Here is a 27,082-nt window from a genome sequence, read left to right as displayed (position 1 = left end):
ACAAAAGTTTGTCCCGATACAGTTGCGTGAGAAATTATTACAATCGTCGGATTTGGCATTGGATGAGGTAGTGAAGCAAATCAATGAATATGTGGCTACACATTCAGCGAGTGATCTAATGTCAAGGAAAGTCAAATCAGTACCAGTCAGTACCGACATGGTACAACGCGTTCAAGCGGTCTACAAGTTCTGTGGTCGACGACGCAAACGACGTGAACCAAATGTGTCCTGCGTGGAATAAAACGTGTTCGAAATGTGGTAAGCGAGGACATTTCCGAGCAGTTTGATATTCTCGCACCAAAGAAATTTCCCGAGTTAATAATTCATCCTTCCAATCCGGTATGATTATACTCGGAACAAAAAGGCATCTTCAGTTCGACGGCTTCATGCCATAGACGATACGGATATAGACGAAAATGTCGAATTAGTTGAAATGGTTTCTTGCGACAATGACTTCGAAGAATTGGTTTGCGCGAGAGTTGGAGGCGTTCTGATAGAAATGCAGATTGACTCCGGTGTGGAGACTATGGTCCGAAACGGAGTAAAAACTACTAGACACAGTCAACACCCTGATAAGAAGTTCCGAGCTTATGCACAGAAGGACTATCTGAACGTTACCAATAAGTTCGAATCTGATATTGTCATCGATGATGGAAGCAAACAGATGAAAACTGCGGCATGTTTCTAAGTAGTAGAATGGGGACCTCAGCCGTTACTGGGTAAAAAGACAGCGAAAGAATTTGGAGTGTTGATCGTTGGACTCCCAAGTCGACAGCAGCTGGTTCATCAAGTTGAAGTTGTAAGACCATTCCCCAGCATTCGAGGAGTTAAAATTCATATCCCAGTTGATAGATCGGTGCAGCCAGTATCACAACGACTGTGAAGACTGCCGTTTGCCACGTTGGAGAAAGTCGACGGAAAACTCAAGGAGCTTTTGGCCAAGGACATCATCGAGAGAGTGTCAGAACCAAGCCGTTGGGTTTCGCCAATGGTTATCGTCATAAAGGACAACGGGGACATCAGATTTTGCATCGATCCTACCTTCAGGTGATTACCTACTCGTCATCATTGATTATTTTAGCCGATACAAAGAGGTAGAAGTCCTCAGGAAAATAACTGCATGTGAAACGGCTAATCGTCTGTAAAGCATTTTTGTGAGACTTGGTTATCCCCGAACTATTACTCTGAACAATGGGCGTCAATTTGTCAGTAATGAATTTGATGAATATTACAAGACTCGGGGAATAGTTCTCAATAGAACAACACCTTACTGGTCTCAAGAGAACGGGTTGGTCGAGCGCCAGAATCGTTCTTTGGTGAAACGATTGAAAATCAGTCAGTACTTATCCATGTATTACTCGACACCGCAAAGCACTACAAGAAAGACACCAACCGAACTAATGTATGGAAGGAACATAAGAACCAAGCTACCGTCTCTGCAAGACATAACCACGGCGGTTCCACTCACTGATTCTGCTGATCGTGATCAACAAGCCAAGGAAAAAGGGGAAAGAGAGAGAAGATGTTAAACGCAGAGCAAAACCTTCAGGTCTGGTAGTAGGTGATAAGGTTTTGGTAAAAAAATTACTACCTGATAAAAAACTCACACCGACCTTCAATCCGTCGGTTATGACGGTCACTGCGAAAGAAGGAGCACGAGTTACAGTTGAAGATAATAATAGGAGAGTTTATCAGAGGAACTGTAGTCACTTTAAGAAGCTAGGTTCAGAGCAAAATTATGCAGATAAAGGTAAATCATGCCATTGTTATTTCTGTGTATTTGTTTAAATTTCATTTCAGGCGAAGCTCTCAACCTGATGGCACCGGTCGATGATCATCATGGAGTCGAACGTCTACGAAGCTCCGAATAACTTATGAAAAGGCCCGATGAAAGTTCAACAACCGCAGCTGATTTATCAAGTAATCCTGCGTCGCCACTTGCGGCTTCGTCCAGTCCAGTCGATCCATGCCATGCCATCAGAAGGAGGAAGCCCGCAGGAACAAAAGGATGCCAAATCGTTTCAATGATTGTGTCATGGAGCATTAAATTAAACATTTGAATGTTCTTTAATTCCATCTTTTGAGAAGGGGAGATGTGGAGATACATCTGTTCATTATCTGTGACCTATGTAGAGAGAGACGTCAACATGAAAAATAAACAGACTGAAGAGTGATCTTGTATCCGACAGACGCGTGTTTAATTTGCTATACCACAATACCAATACTACAATATCTAATATCTATCTAAAACTATACCTAATCGGAAAGAGCGGTCAAGTATGCCTTTTTCAAGCTTGCACGAGATAAGTGAAAGTCATAAAACAAGTAGCAACGGTTAAAAACACGAGACATACTTCATACGGGTTCGTTGTAACCGTAATTTTTACGAGAGTGAGAGAGGCGGAGAAAAGTATGAGAACGCAGGTTACGAAGGCGTAGGTTAAAATTGATCAACTGAAGAGGATCAGCACAGTGATTGAAGTCAACTGGAGGGCTCTATCAACACCAAGAACACAAGTTATTAATTACAACTTGCAGCAGAATAAAATTCAGCTTGAATAAAGCAGATTGACCGGACACTTTCCCAGCAGGTATCCCCTTTAAAATTCTGACAGATGATAATTGTCGTTGCTGTAATTTCGAAGCTGAAACTTCAGAACATTTACTGTGTCAATGCAGTACACTAATCCAGCAAAGATTTCGGAGTAATGGAAAGGACTTTTTTATGCCTAACGAGATTTTGATCTGCTGAACCAAAAAAGGTAAAGACTTTCATAAAGGAAGTCATACTTTCGTGGGAGGATATGCAAAGTCCTAGTGCAACTATCACCTTTTCCTTGAGTGATTGAGCGGACTGACATGTCTGCACTGCAACTGGAGTGCACTACAATAGATCAAACTAATGGTCGCAGTGGGTCAAGGCCCCTACAGAAGAAGTTTCCAGAAAGATTCTTCTTATTGTTTTAACTCGTCTTGCTAAATCATACTCGACTACAACGGAACTTTTGCTATTTTTCTATTGAAGTTTTCTAGAAATCGAAAAACTAATGCCTTAGATCTTTGCAATTATAAAATTATATACGACTGTGAATTGATTCGACATTATATAAAATTTAGCATTTACAAAATTATACGAGCTCGATGTTTGTTAGATTTCACGCTTAACTTTTCAATAGCACCTATCTGTTTTGCGCCATTTTAATCATACAGTGTTGATAATGCTTAATGTTCGCATATGTAATCCAGTATCTCTAGTGAAAACATATGAAAATGTCATACGGGATATTGAGCTACGGCGAATTGGCATCACTGGTCTATTATTTTTAAGCGCCGGTTCTGATGCTTGCAGCCGGGTCTTTATTTTACATTCTTCGCTAATTCTAGCAATTCGCGTGGAAAGACCTGTCTCGTGCACATGCTCGTCTCGTGCAAAAATACTCCGAAAACTCAAAAGTGAATCCCTTTGGATACGGTTTTACGGTGCGTCGGACAGAACAAAGGCGTGAACAATAATGTCGGCTAATTCGGTCCTACTGGATTTTTCGCTCGATCCAACACGCATCAGTGACGAAGTCTCCCGGAAGGATATTGTGAAGATATGCAAGGAGCATTTGGAAAAATATCTAACCGGGTTGAAGTTAATTTACGATATGCTGACGGACGACGGCTATTTGTGTATTCTGAACGCCCCGGGAGCTGTCGTAATCACCATTCGCTTCTTCAACCAGGGTTTGATCACGATCAACATCGAGTATTATCGCGCCGAATGCGAAGAACCCAAGATATCGTTTGAAGTATGAATCATTTTTATGTTGTATTTGGTCAAAACGTGATTTATATGACACAAATCGATGTTCGGAATTTGTTTTGTGCTCTCATTGGATGCTAAAGTTTACAATCATGAAAATGAGAATAGAACGATGAAAAATCGATAATGTGGAAGGTTATTGACTTCTTTTTTTGTCTTCTAGAAATAAAACGAATGTATATTGGTATGAGATATTTAAAGATGAGTTTTGGCTTTCCAAATTAAACATTAATGAGATTGAAAAGTGTCAATATTAATTCAGGAGAATTTAATCTAATTGAGGTTTCAGACTTTTATAGTTTATTCTATATGGATGCAAATGCAAAATGTTTGGAAAACTCCAAGTTAGAGTTCATAGAGAGCGATGATGCAAAACAGCCAGTCTATTCAATGTTGCAGTAACTTTACACATCTATCGATATTTTATCTCAGATATAATTTCAACATCAACGTTTTTTTTTGTATTTATACCTATTATCGATGATTGTAGCAAATAAAATTACTAGAGAATGTGTTGCGTCTTACGCTTGAGGCGAAACGTTCCAAACACCTTCCACCGATAAAAAGAGGCAGTAAAGTTGATGTATATCTTACAAGCTCAGGTTAGAAAACATTTCTCTGTACAATTTTATTTAACATATTATTACATTCTTCGTACCACCCTTGCAAGTTTTTTTTTAGTTTTTCAAACACCTGCTTTCGTACATACATCTACGATACAAATTATGTTCTGGAATGGCATGAGAATACTTCAAGTTGATTGCTTTTGTCAAGAATAATTCATATAAAACTCCATCTGATCGTACACATCACTTTGTGTTACGTGGTTAATTAAATTAGGAAGTTCATTACGTTCTCTGTTAGTCAATCAAGGTACTCACCACGAAATTTCTTGTTTACATGTGAAAATTTTCCTGTAGTATTGCGTTAGTTGCACAGGGGATGGTGAACAGGTAACTTCTGCTATTTCTATCTCCATTTACTTTTACCGTTTTGTTTAACATGAAAAAAAATCTTGGAGTGGATCTCGCTTCCTTACTAATTGTATTATTGTTTCTAACCTGAGAACACACATTGGCGCTAACTAAAACTCTGCATTATTAGTCTGATTTGCCCCTGATTTTGTTCTATACACTTCCGAAATGTGTAACAAAAAGTACGATGGAATTTAACAGCAGCTTATTTGTTATATATGTCCCGGATTCGCACTTGCCTCTTTTTACTTTGGAAAGTTTTTGGTAACATTCGAAAAGTATCCCATATAATCCACAGTCGAAATTGAAATTAGGGAAATATATATGAGAGGGGTTTAAGAGTCATGACAGTCATGGCTTCTAAACTCTGGTAGAACAAACAACAAACGATCCTGTTTTTGTATGAATATTTTGATTTTTTCGTTTTGTTTTATTTCCTTCTCAATTAACTTTCGTATACGCACGTCTTGACACATCCAAATCGTGATATGATACCTTTGTACGAATCATTCACGAAATCCACTCCCAACTATACACTGAACAGCAAACACGTGAGCTCGAGAATGGTTTGGTACAAATCCTGAAGTTGAACCATGGACAGTCACTGCCAGCATTACAGCGAGGCCCCGTCACCAAGTATTTTCCAACGGCAGGTAAGTTGATTGAACACTAGTGTTCACATTCACTGTATAACTAGCGTTTACTCGATGTTCTACAACCACGCTTTGATTCCTTGTTTTGAGTTTTATTCGACATAGAATTATTGAATCTTGATAGCTTTTCCTATCCAGCTTCGTCAAATAATTACTGCCTCGAATGAGTTGCTCATTCCCGATGTATATACACAACATGTCCTTCTATTTCCACTTTTTTTTTTGCATAACAATACACATTTATCATCTCATTATGCTAACCTGTTTGCGTACATGATAATATGTAGTCTGTACTTAAAGGCACTTACGGAGGTTAGGGTGCCAATGAAAAGGGTCATCTCGAGTTTCAAAAAGTTACTTCATAAAAAATGTTCACCACCTCGAAAAAACACCCTATGCAAAATATCAGCTCAATCGGACTTAAGGGAGAGTGGCGCTTGCATGAAACGTCGAGATCTAGTGTCATCTCGAAAAAATTTTTTTGTCAAAAATCGGCACTCTGGGACTTAGTTTTTTTATCAGCATGCGAAACGAAAATATGATTTAGGGTGCCAATAGAAATAGTTATCTCGATTTTTCATTCGGAACTTGCTACGAAATGTTGATTTGCAAAATAATATACCCTATGCAAAATATTAGCATAAAATTATTACTATTGCAAATATATTATTATTGCAAATATATTATTACGTTTCAATTTGAGTTTTTTTAAAAAAACGAAAAATCACCGAAAATCGAGGTTTTGAAAATTTTTTTAGATGCCAAATGTCTTAAAATTGCATTACTCGTCGAGATTTACAGTTATCTCGAAAAAAAATTTGTCAAAAAAATGTTTTTTTGGCACTTGGTAGTTTTTCCGTCTGAAAAATTGATTTTTGAAAAAAAAAATATTTTTGAGATAACTGTAAATCTCGACGAGTAATGCAATTTTAAGACATTTGGCATCCAAAAGATTTTTTCAAAGCCTCGAATTTCGGTGGTTTTTCGTTTTTCAAAAAAAATCGAATTTTAACGTTTGTGACACCAGTAAATGAAGTTCGAATGATCTAATATTTTTCATAGGGTATATTATCGTGCAAATCACCATTTCGTAGCAAGTTCCGAATGAAAAATCGAGATAACTATCTCTATTGGCACCCTAAATCATACTTTTCGTTTCGCATGCCGAAAAAAAAAACTAAATCCCAGAGTGCTGATTTTTGACAAAAAAAAAGTTTCGAGATGACACTAGATATCGACGTTTCATGCAGTTTTAAGATATTTGGCATCAAAATTTTTTTTTCGAAAACCCCGATTTCCTTACGCCTCCCTTGGGTGATTTTTCGATTTTCAAAAAACTCAAACTTCGACCGCTTTGCGCCACTCTCCCTTAAGTTCGATTGAGCTGAAATTCGGCATAGGGTGTTTTTTCGAGGTAGTGAACATTTTGTTTAGGGTAACTTTTTGAAATTTTAGGGTCGATTTTTTCCCATACATTCATTGGCACCCTAACGAAGGTACTTCCAACGGTACGCGCGCGTCCGAGTGTAAGAAGTCCAGAGGTGCATTAGTTTTCTGCTCAGAGTTTCCGCAGGTTTGCCTACGTACTCCGCAGTCGGCAAACTCGCGCAAGTTTTTCCTCTGGAGCAGCGGTGCTCAACCTTTTTTTCGTAAGGGCTACAAACACGTGTTTGTCATGATGTCGTGGGCCGCGAAAAAAAATAATAAAGAAAGGCGAAGTTCAAGACACAAACGCATTGTAAACATAGAACTTCGAAATTATTACCGGCGAGAATAAACATTAAAGATATTTAATAATAAAACTCTTTGATATAAATATTTGATAGTAATGACAAGGGCCGATAAATAAATGCTTTCACTCAGTGAGGAGCGCGAACGTTTCGCGAAGCAATTTATCTTTGTCATTGTCAAATTAATTGTAAGCATTAAAATGTACTGTTGATTGCTCACTGTACAGATATTGGAATACTAATCTTCTTCAATATCCAAGTAGTTTTTCAGTGTCTCTTCGCAAAGTTACATCTCCAACGCAGAACGAAGCATCTAAGAAGACGCAGAACGGCAATAGAAAATCCGAACCGAAACTATTACGTGACGACGGAGGCGAAAGCAATAGCCTCGAAACAAATTTTCATCTTCATTTTTCCACCGAAGAGCACAACTCTCCACGCTGAAAAATACCTTGCTTTTTACTCGGAAACAGTAATTGAAATCTCGAAAATTGAATTGAAACGATGATTGAAAAACATCATAAATAAGTCATCAATGATTTGTCAGTCATTCAGCTAGCGACCGACCGAATGGCAGCAAGGCTTTCCAAATGGTATTCCCTCACATACTACTGGATTCAGAGAAGCTCCCTTCAACCTTAAATAAATATAAAATAGATTTTTAGAATGCATCGTAATTTCTAAAACGGCAGCAGTCGTGCGTTGGTATGAAAACCGGCAATGTGCTTCCTATTGAATATTTCTCTTCTGCTTTACACTATGCTTGCTTCTTGCATATTCAGAATATGCATATGAAAATGGATTTCTGTCTGTCTGTCTGTCTGATTTTTATGGATTCGGAAACTACTGAACCAATCGACCTGAAAATTGGTATCTAGAGGTTTTTTGGGGTCGGGGAAGGTTCTTATGATAGTTCGAGACTCCTCCTCTCTCTCTAAGGGGCGGCTGCCATACAAATGAAACACAAATTTCTGCATTTCTCGAGAATTAATCAAGGAAACGGAAATAAATTTGGCATGTGGAGGTTTCAGGATTCAATCAATGTTTCTATGGTGGTTAGACTAGGATTGGGCGATCTTCATAAAAAGATCGATCTTATCGAATCGATTTTCCAAACGGCTTAAGGATCGATCCACTGATTTAATCGGTACTAAAGAATCGATCTTTGCTGAATCGATCTTTACCGAATCGATTTTCGAAAAATTTAAAGCTTTCTTTCGAATATGCTTGTTCTATATGAATGACGTCTTTTCTTTGAACAGGGAATACAAATTTCATATTTTAATATCAAAAGCATTTTGTTTTGTTTCTCAGCATGAAGGCCATAGCCACAATGCTTTCATATTGTGCTGTCAGGTAGTCGTTTCATTAAATAAAAAATAATTGGAAAAGCATAACATTATTAGGAATTCAACAACCGCCCAAAACTCAGCTGACAATAAGAGCCAATCGTGTCATACATTTGTCATTTAGTCGATGCCGATTCTTGATTTTGGCGCCGGATCCAGAAAACAATCTTTCGCCTGTAATTGATGCCAACATCAGGTTCAGTGATCCTATACGCAATCGTTTACAGTTCATCCCCTCAGTAGCTGCCACTAGTTCCGTCTCTGTCAGCATTTGAACAGAAGTAAATCGTAGAAGAAGCAATCCAAATGTTGATATTATGTTCAAAAAAATGTTAGGTGACATTTTATGAGATAAAAAATCGATGTATACTGAAAAACAAATTTACAGAAAGATCGAAAAGATCGAAAGCAAGAAAAATCGATTTTCTCGATTTTATTGAGTACAAAAGATCGATCCTAAAAATCGGAAATCGGAATGGAAAAGATCGATCTTCTAAGAATCGATCCGAGATCGCCCAATCCTAGGTTAGACACTCCCCCCCCTCTTTGGGGGGGTCGTTTTTCTGCCATACAAACACAAATTTCTGCATTACTCGAGAACTAATTAAGCAAACGAAACCAAATTTAGCATGTGGAGGTTTTAGGATGCAATAAATGTTTCTATAGAACATTACTCATACAACTTTTATCTTTCGAATGAAATGATTAACATACCACATTGTTCAACCGACAAAAAGGGTATTGATGCTCAAAACATTGCTCCCCAAACGAAAAGCTCACTTATTAGAACTTTTCTACTAATACCCTATTACAGATGGAAATATGATGTGATGCAAAAAAAAGACGGGTGGGTAATGTCGGGGACATAACCGGAGTGACGTAGGACTATACAAAGGGGAGAGCTTTTGTTAAATATATATTTTAAATATATTGTTTTATTTTTTTCTCCTACGTGAATACCTACCTATCTACATTAAAAATGGATTAGTTTACTGTTTACTCTTCATGAATATGTTGATGGTTCTGAAAAGAACCTTTGGTGTTGTGTTTTTGTTATCACTCGATATTCCCATCTTGTTCGGTTAAACCTTCCTGTTTAGCTATTGCGTTTGCCACTCGCCACAGCTTTCACAGTTGGAAAATTTCTTCCCATCCAGCTTGTGACATGTTGTTCAGTAAATTACATTTGATGCGACGTGCCGGAGAAACACTTTGCCACTCACTGAAATTAATTGTTGCCTTGATGAGCGCCGAACCGAAGCTGCTCTGTTCTTGATGCGGGTTTTCTGATTGTCGTGAGCAGCTTTGCAAGCCAACTCGAGCACTCCGACGGCCGAAACTCTATAATCGCTGTTAGGTATACTGGTGCTCCGGCACCAATCCGTTCGGCCTAGTTACCCTTGCCGAGCAATCAGTGAATGCGACCAACAGGGAACTGGAGACTTGCACGGTTCGAGTGAGACTTTGCCTTTCCTTTAACTTGTCCTCCTTTGTTACGTCCACGATGCCGATGCCGTACAACCACACGGGTTTACGGTTTGAAAGAAAATAAGATATTTTTTTGGGGTCCGCGTGTTTTATACTCTAGCGGTACACACTCACAGGATAGAGACAAATCGGCAGACTCAGCCAGAGGGGCGAGTCCAACGAGACGAACGAATGAGCGTTAAAAGGGAGCGATGGCAAAAAAATACATTCATTACGATTTGTTCGCTCGTTGGATTCACATGCAGGCTAAAAAGGGTCCTTTTCAATCACAAAATTATCTTCAATCTAAAGAGTTTATTGTTTTGTTATCACTCGATATTCCCATCTTGTTCGGCTAAACCTTGCTGTTTAGCGATTGCATTTGCCACTCGCCACAGCTTTCACAGTTGGAAAATTTCTTCCCATCCAGCTTGTGACATATTTTACAGTAAATTACATTCAATGGCACGTCGCATTACCACCACTCAGTATCGGATTGGAGGTAATTTTAACCTGTAATTGAACATTTGCGATGACAGTGGTACAGTGTCGACCTTCAATGTGGGGTCATAATTTGGACCCCGAACTCTATGTTTACAAAAATGTCCAACTAAATATGTCGCATTACTGGTCCGACCAATTAGCTAAATGTCGAGATAAGTGTAAATTACTGTACTTTCAATCTAGAAGCAATTTAAGAATTGGTGAAAATCAATAAGCTCAGAACAACTGCCAAATTCACATACTCATCATATCCTGGCAAACAAATTATGAAAAAATCAATTTGTGTTATATTATTATTTTGGATATTGTTTTAGAAAGCATTGAACTGTATTTCCTAAACTCTTTTTTGGAAGGTTTAATGGCCCTGGAAAGCGCCTTGTTTTATGGAATGGTTCAAATTTAGAAAACTTAGTACTCGTGGTTTTGAAAAAAACCATTTCGAACGACCTCGATGCCGTCTTGTTCTGGATTTGCCACCAAAGCAGTGTGTATAAAGAACAAACTTTTTTCTTCTGCTACCTGATGCCGTTTTGCGATTGCGTTTGCCACTCGCCACTCGCTGCAACTGCCTGTTGTCTTGATGTCCACCGAACCGAATGTGTTCTGTTCCGAATGCGGGTTTTCTTATCGTCGCGAGCAGCTTTACCAGCTAACTCGATCACTTCGGCGGCCGAAACTATATAACGCCGGCTAGGTGGACTGGTGCACTGGTACTAACGCGCTCGGCCTAGCTACCCTTGCGGGGAACTCCAGATCAACACGGTTCGAGCCGGATTTTGCCTTTCCCTTCACTTTTCCTCCTTTACCATGTCCAGACATGGCTGCTTGGGTTGGTTTGTTGATGTGTTGTGATGCGAACCGATGTGGTGTACGGTTTGAATAAGAATGATCGTTACGGCAGCGGAGCGGGGATTTTTAAGCTGACTGGCTGGCTCGAGAATTACGCATGTGTGAGACTGCGACCAATGTTTCGTTCATTTTTTTCTTTTTCCTTTCCAATCGTGGTTCATTATATTTCGCTGTTGCTCTGGTTGCCCGTTTTGGTCGGTCGGATTTGAGGAGCACAAAATGGACCAATCAAAAATGGGCACATAGTGCATTTTGACAATGCTTGATATTTCACAATTATTCAATTATTTATCTCAAGAAAAATGAAATGTTATTCGCTATGATAGATGCGTAGATATATTTCCTATCAATTGATGCAAAAACCTTTGCGATCTATTGAGAAATGCTCGAGTTATAAGCGTTCCAAATCTTGCATTTTTTCCTACTTGTTCAGTGCCTAGATTTCCATTTCACCCCCTATATCTTCCGGTTAGACGTAGTCCTATGTCAAAATATAGAGGTACTCTTAACTAGACGGCATGCACTTCACTAGACGGCATGCGCGCGGTGCCCCCAACGAAAAAAACTGCCCCATACTGTGCGACATCTATCTTTCCTTATGCCTTAGAATCAATCAAAACCCCTGTGTGTAACATTAGCTTTGAGAAATACTGATGTCTGATAGTAGATGACTTAAGGTGAAGGTGGAAGCTAGCCATAAATGGCTGCCACAATGGCGCTCATTTCTTTCATCTCCCTCCCTCACCCCTCGCCCGAAAATCAATAATTTTGCGAAACAGTGTGAAGAAAATGATCGTTTTCGCACACTTCCCATCAAGTAATATCAACCAAACTCTAATCGATTACTCACAAGATATTAAATTTTCATCTGCTTTCGCACCGTATAGTGAAGAACGTCGGAAAACTCGAGCAAGTGCTCTGAAAGTTAAATTTTCGTTTTTCAATCTTCTGCAATGGTTTTGTTTGTATTGGTGGAAGCATCGTTGTTTTTTCGACACTGATGCCAAACAACATCATCGAAACAGCTATAAAAACCACTCAATAAAATGTTATTCCGGAGTCATAGCGTCCCATGTCATGAAAATCAATAGAAGAAAATTGTGTTGATATCAATACAATTATTATTTTTACGTTTAATGGGTCTATAATGTAAGTTTTAGCAACTTTAACATTGGGTAAGAAAATTGTATTGCAGAGCTCGGAACACTGCCACGGCTGCATATGCTTTCAAAAACAGTAAACGGAAAAGTATTAAATTCAATCTAAATGCCTCGGCCAACGAAGAGAAGGGTTAAGGCTTTCCAACGTGAATATGTGAAAACAATACGATCAACGAAGGAAAATATTAAGGAATTATCAACATCGAGTTACTATGCGAAAGAACTTGTTAATACCAAAAGTGCCCCAATTCGCATGTGTTATAAATTTGCTCATGTTACGCTCGCGTATAATCAGAATCATATGCAAATGCACCTTCTATATATATTTATATTTGCAATTGTTCATCGGAACATATCGTTCATACATTTTACTTTAGTATTGAATTGTTATTTGTTTTTTTTTTTTCAAATGTATTCAAAGACTCGTGTCAATGAAGCGCCACACAGTCTGATAAGTGAATTGATCTATTTACGTGTGCTTTGCTCTTCTCTCACAAACACTATTACCCCATTTTTACACGAGGGTTTACCTATACTACTACAATGGCTAGCTTCCACCTTCACCTTAAATGATGATACTGATGTTCATCAGTTAATTCGCCTCTCACCTTGAAAAAGACTAATTTGGAAAAGTAAATTAAACACTCGGCCTCGGGAAACGTCATTTCGAAAGCCTAGCTACCGTCTGGTCGCTATATGACTGATGAATTGTGAATACTGTAATTTGAAATCGTGAATGGTTTGCTTATACTCAATGAATATAATACAGCGGAGCTTAGATTGTAATATTTTCTCTATCCACATTGTCCGAAGAACGACTGCTGTTTTTGCATTTCGAGTGACCGATTTACGCTCACCTGATTAGCAGTGATATTTAAATATAGTACCTCGGCCACGGGAACACGATTGGAAAACGTGTTTTCTTTAAATTTTCGTTAATTTTAAGATAACCGTAATGTATAATGTCCCGAAATTTTTGAAATGAAAGCTATCGAAATCCGTTCAGAGCTAAAATAATTATTAACGTTAAACTTATTTTATAAAAAAGGTGACCTGTTTTCTAATTTGGTACTATTACCGAAAAACGTTTGTAGTCTTTTGTCAAAAAATAGGTAATGATTTCATATTCATATTTTCATATCCATATTTTCATTTTTATTCACAACGTCAACAAGATTAGCTCTAATGATCGGATTAAATATATTTGATAGATATCTAATCTACTAATACCACTTAACAAGACAACTAACTAATGTGTAATGTGTCAATCACTATTCTCATCTCATGTTTCTTAGATGATTTCTTAAGTTTTCATGATTGTTACACATACACAATGGTATCGGGCCAGGCGGACCAACTAAAAGCGCACGGTGGGCCGCTGGTTGAGTATGGCTGCTCTGGAGAGATACGGTCACTTTGGAGACAAGCTTTCCCAAACTGTAGAACTGTAGTTCTGTGTGTTTAGTATGGGTTGCAATTCGCCCCTAGTCTGTAACCCATATCTAGCGTGGTGCATCTTTCTCGACTCGAGGAATCCAGGATAGAGTGGTCACTAGCCGGCGCAATCATTTTACTTGTTGACTTTTATACACTGACCGAAGGTTGGCCGACATGATTAAGGCAAACAACACGTTGTAAACGGAGGTTTCAGAGTTCTAGAGTCTTTCGTAACTTATTCACATCGTTAACCGCAACAGCTACCGAACAGAAAATTCAACTTCACCTCCTTCAGTTGGTTTCAACTCCTAGAAAAAAAAAATTTTTATGCAATGTTCATTCACTCGCAATGTATCCAATGTTAAACGTAAACATATTTTTGGTTCGTTTGTCGTGCGCAGTTTTTGAATTTCTGCGCTTTTTGGCGTAGGACTACGTCTAACAGGAATCTGAGATGTTTGAGATTGATGAAAGACCTCTCGCATTAATTGTTTGGAAAACATTCTACGAGTATATCACAATGGAGAAAATTATATTTGTTTCTAGGTAAACAATAAAATAATCATAAAATGTAAAGCATTATCTAAACGCTCAAAATCCCACGTTTTGATTAATCCAATTTGTTTTCTCAAATTGCACCGACCAAAACAGGCAGCTAGAATAACAGCGGAATACAATTCAATCAATACCACTGCGAAAACAATCGTAACTATTCGTCGTGTAAAGGAAATAAGAAAAAAAGAGAAGCGAAACATTGCATCGCGAGCCCCACCTCTGTGTGATTTTCGTGCTAGTCAATTTGAATATTTTTTATTTTTGTTCATGAGCCTGATTTACATTTTTTCTCCTATTAACTCGGTTCGTGGCAATCTCTCTCCAATTCCGCGGGCACCCCACGCTCACCAGGCCCTGTTCCACTTTGTCTAACCACCTTGCTCATTGCGCTCCTCGTCGTTTCGTACCAGTCGAATTCCCGACGAACACCATTTTTACTGGATAGTTGTTCAACATTTTTGCAACATGTCCTGCCCAGCGTATCCTTCAAGCTTTGATCACTTTCTGGACACTGGAATTACCGGTGAGTTGCATAAGCTCGTGATTTATCCTTCGTCTCCATACGCCGTCCTTACCATGACCTCAAGCATTTGTGTAGACCATGGTAGGTAAGGTATCATTATCGATTGACATTGACAATTGAACCAAGAAAGACAAATTGATCCACTGCCTCGAACCCATCGCCATGATCACTACACTGCTGCTTCATCGGACCCTGTCGTGCTCTGATCCAGAATCCAGCATGTATTTGGTTTTAGACGCATCATCATTCGTTCTTAAGTCTGGTGTAATGTTCAGCAACCGTCTCAGATGTTCTGCCTACAATGTCAACGTCATCAGCGAAGCAGAAGAATTGACCAGATCCCAGAGAATTAATTTCCCTTGAAAGAGCGTGTTTCACTGGATGTATCATGTAAGTTCATGGAAGCTATGTAAGATCTGTCTATTTCTTTTATGTATTTACTGAATATATATGACATGAGGATCACCTACAAGTCGTTCCACAAATTATTCCGATATTCGCACACAGTATTGTATTATATACATCGTAGCCTTATTCAGACATGTCAGTTTTTCGGGGAAGCCGTTTTCGTCCATTAGTCTCCATAGCATTGAAGTCGATAAACAGATGGTGCGTCATCAAAGTCATCAAAGATGTGTGAGGCCGAGCGTTGTCCTCGTGCAAAACAACACCATTCCTATTATGTATTTCTGGCCGCTTCTGGTCAATCGCCTGCTTCAAACGGTCAAGCTGCTCACAGTAGAGAACCGAGTTGAGAGTCTGGCCATAGTTGAACAGCTCATAGTGGATGATTCCTTTCCAATTCCACCAAACACACATCAAAACCTTCCTGGCCGTCAATCCGGGCTTGGCGATGGTTTGGGCCGGCCCACCCCGCTTCGAGCACGACTTTTTTCGCTTTAGGTTGTCATACAAAAAAAACACAATTTTTTGCATTACTCGAGAATTAATCAAGCAAACGAAACCAAATTTGGCATGTGGCGGTTTTAGGGTACAATAAATGATTCTATGGTGGTTAGATACTCCGCCCCCATCTATTAGGGGGGGGCTGCCATACAAATGAAACACAAATTTCTGCATTACCCGAGAATTAATCAAGCAAACAGAACCAAATTCGGCATGTGGAGAATTTAGGATGCAATTAATGTTTCTATGGTGGTTAGTTATTCCTCCCCCTCTCTTAGGGTGGGCTGTCATACAAATGAAGCGCAAATTTCAGCACAACTCGAAAACTAATCAAGCAAATGGAGCCAAATTTGGCATGTAAAGATTTTAGGAGGCATGAAACGTTTCTATTGTGAATAGACAATCCTCACCCCTCTTTCAGGGGAGAAGAGGAGAGGGGTCTGTCGTTATTCTATCATATTTTCAGTATCAAACATTATATAAACACGGATTATAATGATGAGTTTTGGTAGAAGTACTAGAAATTTAATAGTAAAAGGTAAATTCAATGGGGTCGATTAGATGATCAATCAATGAACAGTTCTGCGATTGGACTCGTGAACTTGCGCTTAGTAAGAAAACGTGAATGTTTGAAGGTATTGAAAACAAAAAACGAAGTTTGCCGGGTCAGCTAGTAAGTTATAATAAGTTATTAATTTATTTGGGTTCGCGTGCAGCTAGAGTTCATTTCGCTTATTTAGTCATCAAAAAAGTAAGCGTCGTTCTGGAATTTTGTATGTGATTTGGTTTCGCTTGCCATTAGCAAAACTTTCTCCACAAAGGATGACAAAGGATGACCTCGAGCATGTATTTTTCTGCGAGCACAAGAAAGAATCATCAAACAATTATCGTCAAGTGATTCTACAATAAAAAAAACATTTCAGGGCGACCAAACTGGTAGAATGGTTATTTCAAAATTTCGTAGCATTATAAAATAATATCCGCTGTTCTAAACAAGCGACTTGAATTAAACCACTGCGTAGTTCTACGTCAACAATGCGGTCGTGTCTTGAACACAACCTCTTTTTTTTGCATTAACTTGTAAGAGGCTTTTTTTACACCACGTGTAAAAAAAAAATTTTTCATTCTGGAATGCTTCAAAGTCGCTGTCATTTCCAATTTCCGCGAAAAGCTTCATGGCGTCACCATATATGAGTACATTTATAATAAAGGAAACGTCATTAATGTACAAAATGAAAAGAAGAGAGCCAAGATGGAATCTATGCGGCACTCCCGAAGTGACTTTAATGGGGTTTGAATGGTTGATGAATTCTGCCATTATTCAGAAATTCGTGAAAATTTTGTACCGATTGGTTAACATTTCCTTCATTACTAAGCATATGTTCCGAATCTAAAGGGTGTGTCACATCAAATTGCATCACGGAAAAAACGCTGTAGAAATTTGCCCAGTAGACCGATCCTTTTGAAAATTTTAGACAGTAAAATAAAAACTATTAAACAACTTTTGGCATTTTCTTTTTATTCATACTTCGAGCCCAAGCCCGTATGCTCGCACCTTCCTCTTTACCCCGTCCATAAGGTTCTGTACAACGTCAGGTTGTAGTTTTTTTTTTAACAGAAATCCATTTTCTCTTGAAGTCCGCCTCCGATTTGACAACTTTTGGGTTCTTCCGGAGGGCCTGCTTCATAATCGCCCAATATTTCTCTATTGGGCGAAGCTCCGGCGCGTTGGGCGGGTTCATTTCCTTTGGCACGAAGGTGACCCCGTTGGCTTCGTACCGCTCCAACACGTCCTTTGAATAGTGGCACGAAGCGAGATCCGGCCAGAAGATGGTCGGGCCCTCGTGCTGCTTCAATAGTGGTAGTAAGCGCTTCTGTAGGCACTCCTTAAGGTAAACCTGCCCGTTTACCGTGCCGGTCATCACGAAGGGGGCGCTCCGCTTTCCGCAAGAGCAGATCGCTTGCCACACCATGTACTTTTTGGCAAACTTGGATAGTTTCTGCTTGCGAATCTCCTCCGGAATGCTGAATTTGTCCTCTGCGGAGAAGAACAACAGGCTCGGCAGCTGACGAAAGTCCGCTTTGACATAGGTTTCGTCGTCCATTACCAGGCAATGCGGCTTCGTCAGCATTTCGGTGTACAGCTTCCGGGCTCGCGTCTTCCCCACCATGTTTTGCCTTTCGTCGCGGTTAGGAGCCTTCTGAACCTTGTATGTACGCAGGCCCTCCCGCTGCTTGGTCCGCTGGACGAATGAACTTGACAAATTCAGCTTATTGGCGACATCCCGGACCGAACTTCTCGGAACTTCACGTCTAAACTGCTTAAATACGCGCTTGTGATCTTTTTCACTGACGGAGCATCCATTTTTGCCGTTCTTCACCTTCCGGTCGATGGTTAGGTTCTCGAAGTATCGTTTTAGTACTCTGCTGACAGTGGATTGGACGATTCCCAGCATCTTACCGATGTCCCGATGTGACAACTCCGGATTCTCGAAATGAGTGCACAGGATTAATTCACGACGCTCTTTTTCGTTCGACGACATTTTTCCAAATTTACGAAAAATTGACAGTGAAGCATGGCCAACGTGATCTATACACTCTTATCTGATTATAAGCGAATCCTAAAAATTAAATTTCTACAGCGTAATTCCGTGATGCAATTTGATGTGACACACCCTTTATTGCACGTAGAATACATTTAATTGCTTCGAAATTAGTCTTATTGTATTCCAGCACTTCTACATACTCACAGTCGGCAGGCACTTGGTTTTGTTGCATAAAAATTAAATATTCTATTGCTGTGTGGAAAGTCTCGTTTTTCCAGAGCGGAGTCATGGCTTCATACACACATAAGTCTTCGGTCACATTTGTGAAATCTTGGAAGAGTGTCTGCAAACAGTTGCTTTCACCTATGGTAAACCACGTTGAACATCATTTCTTTTCACTATACTAAACCCGTGATGGAGTGCTACAAGTACAGCGCAAAATTCGAAATTTTTATATGAACACAGAATGTTGATGTTTTGAACATGTAAATTTGTAAACCATATTCCATACTTATGACAAATATAGTTGCATTGGAAATTTAAAGCTTCGTAGTTGTTTCTTTATCATTTTCGTGCGTCCAGATTATTGCGAATACCAACCTTAATCGAGGAAGATTGTAATCACTGACGGCAACAAACTTGTCGGATTTTGGAATACTTTCGCCGAGCTGTTAAATTACTGCAGAGTGTGAGGAATTCTACGACAGCTGCGGGGTGGGTCGGAGGTTGGTTGATCTGTTGTTGCAATAGAATTGAGGAAGTTGCACCTGGATCGAGAAGACGCGGCGTAGTCTTTCAGAAATACTGAATATTAGAACCATTGCTGATAAATTCGTGAGGCTTACTTCCTTGGGGCAATGTTGCGGGATCCATTGCCTTGAATTTGAGACCCTTAGAAATACTTTGCATGACACGCTACGTGTAAATTGTTCAGTTGCGCAAAAAAAATTGACTGATCTGTTTTCTCTGTAGCATCATCGTATCGAAGGCGCTCGGCGGAGCCTTGAATTGAAGATTATGTGGAATGTTGTGGTCAGGGCTCTGCTTAATCATAGTCAACTGAGGATAGTCAGCTGACATCTGACTGACTATATCCGTATTCAGTTAGGAATGACTTTTGGCTTCTTCACGCAATTTCTCCGCCAAAACGACTATACAGTCAGTCGGGCATTTAGTCGCTATCTCCCTCAACCGACTCGACTATATTATTTCATTCTTCCCAGTCAAATTGTCCTCATTCAGGTGTATGACACGATTATCGCTATCTCACTCTACCTACCGTCACCGCCTATTTCACTATCGCTCTGCTGTAAAAGTTCATCATCGACATCACGATGTGTCAGATGGTGGTAAATTGGTAATTGGCGATGACGTCGACGTCTGGGGGCGACTCCAAATTAGAGCCATAATTTGGGTCCCAAACTCGTTAGTATAATCTCTTCCAGATTAGAAGACACAGAGCCGGTTTTCAAATTTTATAATTTGAATGAAAATTTTGTAATGAGAAGATCTACTGACGTGCGCTTTTCGCGCCATGAACATGCATGCGAATACAGAAATAAGAGGGTCACCCCCGCACTCACCGAGTTCTTCCTTCAGCGCATCCGTCACTCGAGTTGTCATCATCCGACCACGTACGTCCCGACGAGGCTACCTCCAGTTTCCAGTCGGTGTTGGTTGGCTCCAACTAGCTTCGTCGCGTCCTCCTTCCTACGGGAAAGGTTACCCGCTCTGTCGCGCACACCCGTGCAAAAAAGCCCTTCCGATCGGACGGTAAATCTCAAGCCGCAGCTGCACTCCACAGAACCTCACGTCACGTTACACGGCCTCCGCGGGATCCAGCAATCACCGTGTGCATCAGCCAGCGCCCCAAAAAAACTTCCTCCTGTCCGTTCGGACGGTAATGGCGGAGAAACACAAACATTAGACGCACTAGCGCCAAGAAAATTTACGTCCGTTCCGGGCGACGTAGCGCCCCGAAGACCCAGTTATGCGCACCAGCGCTTAACCAAAACACACGTTCGTCTCGGACGACGAACGGTACCCCCGAGACAGCTTTTTTCTTTCCTCTTTGTTTCTTCTGTGACCGTCCAATGCTGTCGTCGTGACAGTTGTGGTGGGTGCGATAATGCAGGGGTGTGCTGCATGCATGCGTGAGCTAAAGCGTCTGATCCAGACGCCCAAAACGTTACACACTATTTAATTTCTTACACTACGAACATCGATTAGAGACTAACTTAAAATCTATCATGCACTCCTTTTTATTAATTACATTCTGCTGACTGGCGGTTCCTGTGGTGGCCTGATATTCCCGCGACCCTCGATCGCGTGGTCCGATTTATATTGCACGCGTCATCGATTTGTCGGTAGCGGTCGCACGTTGTTGGTTTCGTACTTTTATCCGGCTGGCTTTGTTGCTATGGGCTTTTGCTGACGTCTAGGGATTGGGCATGCTCTGGTCGGGTAGTTGTGGTGTAACGTATATATATATATATATATATATATATATAGTCGGTTCCCCAGACTTCAATTGGCAACATGCACACAAAAAAAAATCTTATAGAAAGCTTCTTTCTATTCAAAGAATGTTTTCTTTGCACGAAACCAAGGATTATCGAATCAGACTTGCTATGTTCGTAATGCGAACTTAATTTCAAATTCGTTTCTGTGAAAAAGTATTCTACGGAGAAATGTTTTAGGATGAATTATTTCTTTCCGTGCATGAAAAGAAACGAAACGAAAGCAATGAATACTGCGACATCGGGTGATATGTTTGTACATGATGTTCTTGAATTATAAACATCATGTTTTCACATATTTATGTTTGTGTATCATTGTTCGTGTTTGGTTCGTGTTCAACACTAGCGAAAATCATGTTCGAGTTCAAACAAAAACATGGAATTTTCACATCGCGTGGACATGTGTGAGTGTTTTTCGGAAGACTACCCCTTTGACACACATGCGCTCTGGCGAATGAGCACGCTCCGAAACACAGATCAAATGTTTTGTTGTCAGCACAGATTGTGAACCGAGTTTTGCGCCATTATTTGCTCCGTAATTTAATACGCGCTTGAATCTTGTTGGCTTTCTCTGTTATTTTTCTTCACACAAGCGCATACGGTTGTTGCATACGGCGCGCAGTTGTTTTTATGCTTTACTTAGAACGAGCGAAGACAAAGCGAGCGCTAGAATTAGATATGTGTGTGTTCAAAATCACACAAGTGAGAAGCGATGTTAAGTATCTGAATTCTGCACTGTGTTCATCCGGTGCTCTCTTGTTTATGGATTTGTCACACTCCGTACCAAGAGAGAATACATGTTTGTTATGAACGCGCACTGACGAAAATTGAACTCAAGCGCAGTGCAGCGTATGTCTTCTGAAGACTGCCCATTAGCACAATTCTGTCCCTCTATTAACACTGCTGTAGTGAGTGTGGTATTGGAAACAAACATTCACGATCTCACGTTGGCCATCGCACTTCTTGGTTGTCTACGACATCAATTTTCTCAGCTCATCGACCAAAATTCGCGTGAGTACTGGAATTCTATGCATCGAGTTTCCAGTCGTTGTCACTCTTCATAACGTCTCTTATGTTCTGAATTTGTTTTTTCCGATAGTATTTTTTGTTTTCTGGGCGTATGTGATGTTTAAATTTCAAACAATGCGATTTTTTCATTTGTATTCTCGCCCTTGTACTAATTAAATATAGAAGGTAATGTAATAATACCAAAACTAGACGAACATGACTTTGTATGATTCCCACAACAATTAATAATTGACCAATCTCCTCTCTATGATCTGTTATTTTCAGACGAACGTGTTATCGAGTATGACATCGACAAGGTGCTGTATGATAAGCGCTCGGATTTCCAGAAAATTCAAATCGTTCACTCCAAAAGCCTCGGCAATATGCTCGTGTTAGACGAACTTCAAAGTAGGTTTTATGATCATCATATCTGATTGATGACAAATCATTTGAGAGCTGTTGTATTTTTCAGACATTGCTGAGGCCGATCTCATCTATACCGAGACTTTGATGCGCCGTGGCGTCGAGGACTATAAGGACAAGGAGATATGCATCCTTGGTGGAGGCGATGGCGCACTGCTATACGAGTTACTGAAAGAAAAACCCAAACACGTGGTGATGTTGGAGATCGATGAACTGGTTATGGATGCTTGTAACAAATACATGAATTCCATCTGCGGAGATGTGTTGGAGAAACGTAAAAGTAGCAATTACGAAATCATCGTTGGTGACTGTATGGTTTATTTGAACAAGTACATCAAGGAGAAACGTAAATTTGATTATGTATTCGGGGATCTAACCGATATTCCGATCTCAGACACGCCAACGGGGGAAATTTGGGATTTCATTCGTACAATATTGGAAGCATCATTCAGTGTACTTAAGCCAACTGGCAAATTTATGACGCATGTAAGTATTTTGAAAGTAAATTTGAATAACAGAACACTAAATGATTTTCACTTACACAGGGCAACGGTGTCAGCTGTCCCGAGTCACTTCGTATGTACGAAGCACAACTAGCCAATTTATCATCGAAGGTTACTTTTACCAAGTGCACATCGTTTGTGCCTTCCTTCATGGAAGAATGGGTATTTTATCAAGTGCAACGCGAATCCCCGGCCGCAACCGAAGCTTGACTTCCATACTATGATGAAACCCAGAACATTTTGCAAAGCTCTACATTATCTAGCTGTCGTAGTAACAGTAAATTGTCAGTAGTCAAAGTAGTTTCCGATATTCCGGTCACTTCGTCAGCATTTGAAAAGTTGAATGTTCACCGGAACGGCACTATATCCATTAGCACGCACAGTATCAGCTATTTATAGTAGAGATTTAAACTAACAAATTCTAAATACAAGTATCAGCCATTAAAAACAATGTCAGTGATATTTTTTTTGTTTTATCTGGAATTACTACCATATAGGATCTATTTCGTTGCATTTCAAACTGATATTACAAGTGAAGATAACAGCGCAAGAGACGCGTGTAAGTAAAGCAATCAATAAGTTCCTTATTGTTTATGTTTATGTTCTTCTGATCGACGACGCCATTTGAATTAATCTATCCAAAATTATAACTACACCAACGAAACTATTAAAATGTTGGTGATTAGAAGATCTATCAAAAATAGCAAAAGTTATAAATTACAATTCATTAATATCTAGAGCGGGTAATGTTACAACTCGCATTGTAGACCTGATTAAGTCGTAAATATAAATTCAAATAACAACCGCATTCATTGTGTTTTTATATCACAAATCAGAAACTATTTATTCAAACTTCGGAAAAATATTCGTATGCTGTCCAAGCATCCAAGCACGCTTTATTCTTTCTCCAATGGTATATAATGACAATTATTACGACGACTTTGTGTGCCAAGTTCGAGTTCTCAATTGTTTAGTTGTTTCCGAATGAACACATTGATGCACGATTACTTTCTCGATTGGTTGATACTTGGTATAAATCATGGCGGCACACGACATCAAGGAATTGGTAGGGTCAGCATCCATCCGCGAACCAATCGACTTCGAATCCTAAGACTTATAGACATCGCTGCCTCCAAGAACATGGCTATACGTAGCACCTTCTTCCAGCATAGCCTCCAATACCGTTACACCTGGAGATCACCTCAGCAAACAGAAACACAAATTGACCACGTTTTGATCGATGGTCGGCACATCTCGGATATCGTCGATTCAGACCATTACCTGGTGATGGTCGAACTGCGTTCTAAACTATCAGTCGTCAATAACATAAGACACCAGCGCTCACCACGGTATCACCTACGACGACTGCAGGAGCCGAACGTTGCTGCATCATACTCGCAGCGTCTTCAAGCTGCGTTACCGGGGGTAGACGAACTGGATACTGCCCCTTTCGATGAATGCTAGAACACCTTAAAAGCATCAATTAGCAGCACATCATGGACCGTCATCGGATATGAACAAAGAGTACAACGGACCGAATGGTTTGACGACGAATGCCGAGCGCTTCTGAACGAGAAGGATGCAGCACGCATGCGCGAGGAGATGGAGCCGCTTTATCGTTCTCGAGAATTGCGGAAGTTCTTCAAGAAACTAAACGCCTCATACAAAGGCTTTGTTCCGCGGGTTGAAATGTGCAGAAGGAAGGAGGCATCTTGACGAATGAACGCGAGGTGATCGAAAGGAAGACGTACAATCTCCGACGATGGGTGAAGTTAAGTAGGCCATTAACCCTTTCCCGTACAACTTCGAGTGTCACTCGTGGTGTACTTGCCTAACATAGGGCGCTAGAATGCTCAGCAGAGTAGTGAAATCACTTGATGTGTGATGAATTAAATAATACGGGAAGGGGTTAATCAGCTGAAGAACCACAAAGCAGCTGAAGAACCACAAGGACGGCCTCGCAGCGGAGCTCTTCAAGGGAGGTCCGGAAAAACTTGTAGAGTGTAGAAGGTTGACAGTTAGGATCTGGAACAGCTACAGGAGAAGTGGAAGGACAGGACAATCTTCCCAATCTATAAAAAGATGACAAAAAGGTGACCTGGTCGGACACCGTCCAGTAGCTGGGCGACATCGACGAAAAAGGACATTTTAACCCTTTCAATGTTTGTAAGGACTATAAGTGTTGTGTCCTAGTCCCGTGTCGCGTTTCGTTAGTGAATAGTTATCAGGTCGGAGACATGTCCGGTTGCTTGACGACGGACCAGATTTTTACACTGCGGTAGATCCTCCAAAAGTGTCGCGAATATCAGGTTCCTACGCACCACATCTTCGTTGATTTCAAAGCCGCATATGATACAATAAACCGACGACAGCTATGGAGAATCATGGACGAATATGGCTTTCCCCGCAAGCTGACAAGTCTGATTCAGGCAACGATGAACAGTGTGTGGTGCAGTGTGCTGATCTCAGCCGATCTGTCGGAATCTTTTGAGACTCTCAAAGGACTTCGAAAGGCGATGGACTCTCCTTTCTGTTCCTCAACGTGGAAGGTGTTATGCGGAGAGCGAGCTTCAACATGCGGGCACGATTTCAACAAGTATAGTCAGTTTATCTGCGTTGCCGATGACGTGACATAATCGGAAGAACACATGCGCTGACACATTCACGACGCTCTTTCTTTTGATGCTTCGTCGAATTGCAGGGGAATACCACAAGTCATTCGCGGAGTTTCTATTCCCAACGTCGCTGATACCAACGGTTCAACTGTCCTGTATTATTATCAAAATCTTAGCGGAATTGACACCTTGTTAGGAAAGTACGCGATTACTTGCAGCGACGGCTGCTACCACATCTACGCGTTTACGGAAACGTTGCTCAATGACAACATTTTCAAGCCAGCTTTTCGATAGTAATTACGCCGTTTTCCGACAGTTGATCACCCACTAACAGCAACAAAAGTTCTGGTGGCGGAGTCTTGCTGGCTATTCGTGCTCGCTATAAATCGCGGTTATTATCCCCTTCCGAAAGCTTGACGGTTAAAAATTGTGGATGTCGATCAACGCGGGCGACTCAACGCTCTTCATCTGTGTGGTATATATTCCTCCGGATCGTGTAAACGACAATACTCTTCGAAAAGCACTTGTTGTCGCTTGACTGGATTATCTCTCTTATGGGTGCGAAGGACAGTTTGATGATCTTTGGAAATTTCAACTTACGTGACGTTAGATGGGAGCGGAACACCTATGGTTTTTATTTCCCCACATCTGACTCATCGAATGGACTGGTATCCCGTAATCTGTTGGACGCTTATCGCACTTCAAGACTCGGACAAAAGAGTGGAGTTATGAATCGTAACAACCGTATGCTTGACCTCTGCTTTGTAAGTGAGGAAATGTGTTCCAGTTGCTCCGTAATACCAGCTCCTGCTCCGCTCGTAAAAAGTTGCATGCATCATCCCCATTGTTGGTCAGTATTGATTTTTGCGTACACTGCGATTACAAACACACGACAGAGAGCTTATTCTACGACTTCGACGAGATGAACAATTTTCTCTCAAACGTTAATTGGGAAGAAGAACTGGCCAATCGCGGCGTCAACGTTGCGGCTGTAGTGACCTCAATTTTTACGGACGAAGCGTGCCTTAGGAAATCGTTTCAATAAGAATTTATGATTTTAATGGGAAAGATTCCTACTAGAGATAGGGCAAAATCCAACAAAGGATTTTCCAATACGAATGTAAAGAGGATGAGAAGGAATGGAGAAGGTAGAAGAAAAAATAGAGAGTAGATAATACAATTGGTAGATTAAGGTTTCAAGAAGAGACGTTCGAAAAATAAAAAAGGAGTCTTGATTCATAGCCCAAAGTAAGAAGGTGTTTTTATTCTTAGAGAATTTGAAAAGTGCCTTGGTCCGCTCGGTACGTTGCACGGCTTCAACGGAAAATTGCATAATAATCTATTCCGGCGATCAATTTGTACCTAAGCGAACTAACCGTAACCCTCTTAAAACTGTCTGGTCGAACTCGGACCTTGAGCGTTTCAAGAAACGGAAAGGGCAGATCTTCGGGAACATGTCAAGCTTCATACTGAATCTACAAAAGCGCGTTATTCCAAGACCAATTCGGACTACAGACGATTAAACGATCAACTACATCAAGCGAAACAAAGAC

General features: G+C 40.4%; 1 protein-coding gene across 2 annotated transcripts; it reads left to right on the top strand.

Annotated features, from left to right (window-relative positions):
- The first annotated feature begins 3,319 nt into the window (after positions 1–3,319).
- LOC129769485 (spermine synthase) lies at positions 3,320–23,717 on the top strand. 2 transcript variants are annotated; one of them, XM_055771789.1, is made up of 5 exons: positions 3,320–3,794; positions 4,299–4,410; positions 22,274–22,396; positions 22,461–22,897; positions 22,957–23,717. In XM_055771789.1, exons 1-5 carry the CDS (start codon positions 3,513–3,515, stop codon positions 23,122–23,124), a joined length of 1,122 nt encoding a protein of 373 aa, XP_055627764.1. In that variant the 5' UTR covers positions 3,320–3,512; the 3' UTR covers positions 23,125–23,717. The 2 variants fall into 2 exon arrangements, with proteins under 2 accessions (XP_055627764.1, XP_055627765.1); XM_055771790.1 differs by lacking the exon at positions 4,299–4,410 and adding an exon at positions 5,327–5,435 and having other exon boundaries at positions 3,323–3,794.
- The last annotated feature ends 3,365 nt before the right edge of the window (positions 23,718–27,082 follow it).

This window comes from Toxorhynchites rutilus, chromosome 2, assembly GCF_029784135.1.
Source record: "Toxorhynchites rutilus septentrionalis strain SRP chromosome 2, ASM2978413v1, whole genome shotgun sequence".
In the NCBI taxonomy this organism is placed as follows: domain Eukaryota; kingdom Metazoa; phylum Arthropoda; class Insecta; order Diptera; family Culicidae; genus Toxorhynchites; species Toxorhynchites rutilus.
The sequence above is the reverse complement of the archived record's forward strand: the minus strand, read 5'-3'. Positions and strand labels throughout refer to the sequence as shown.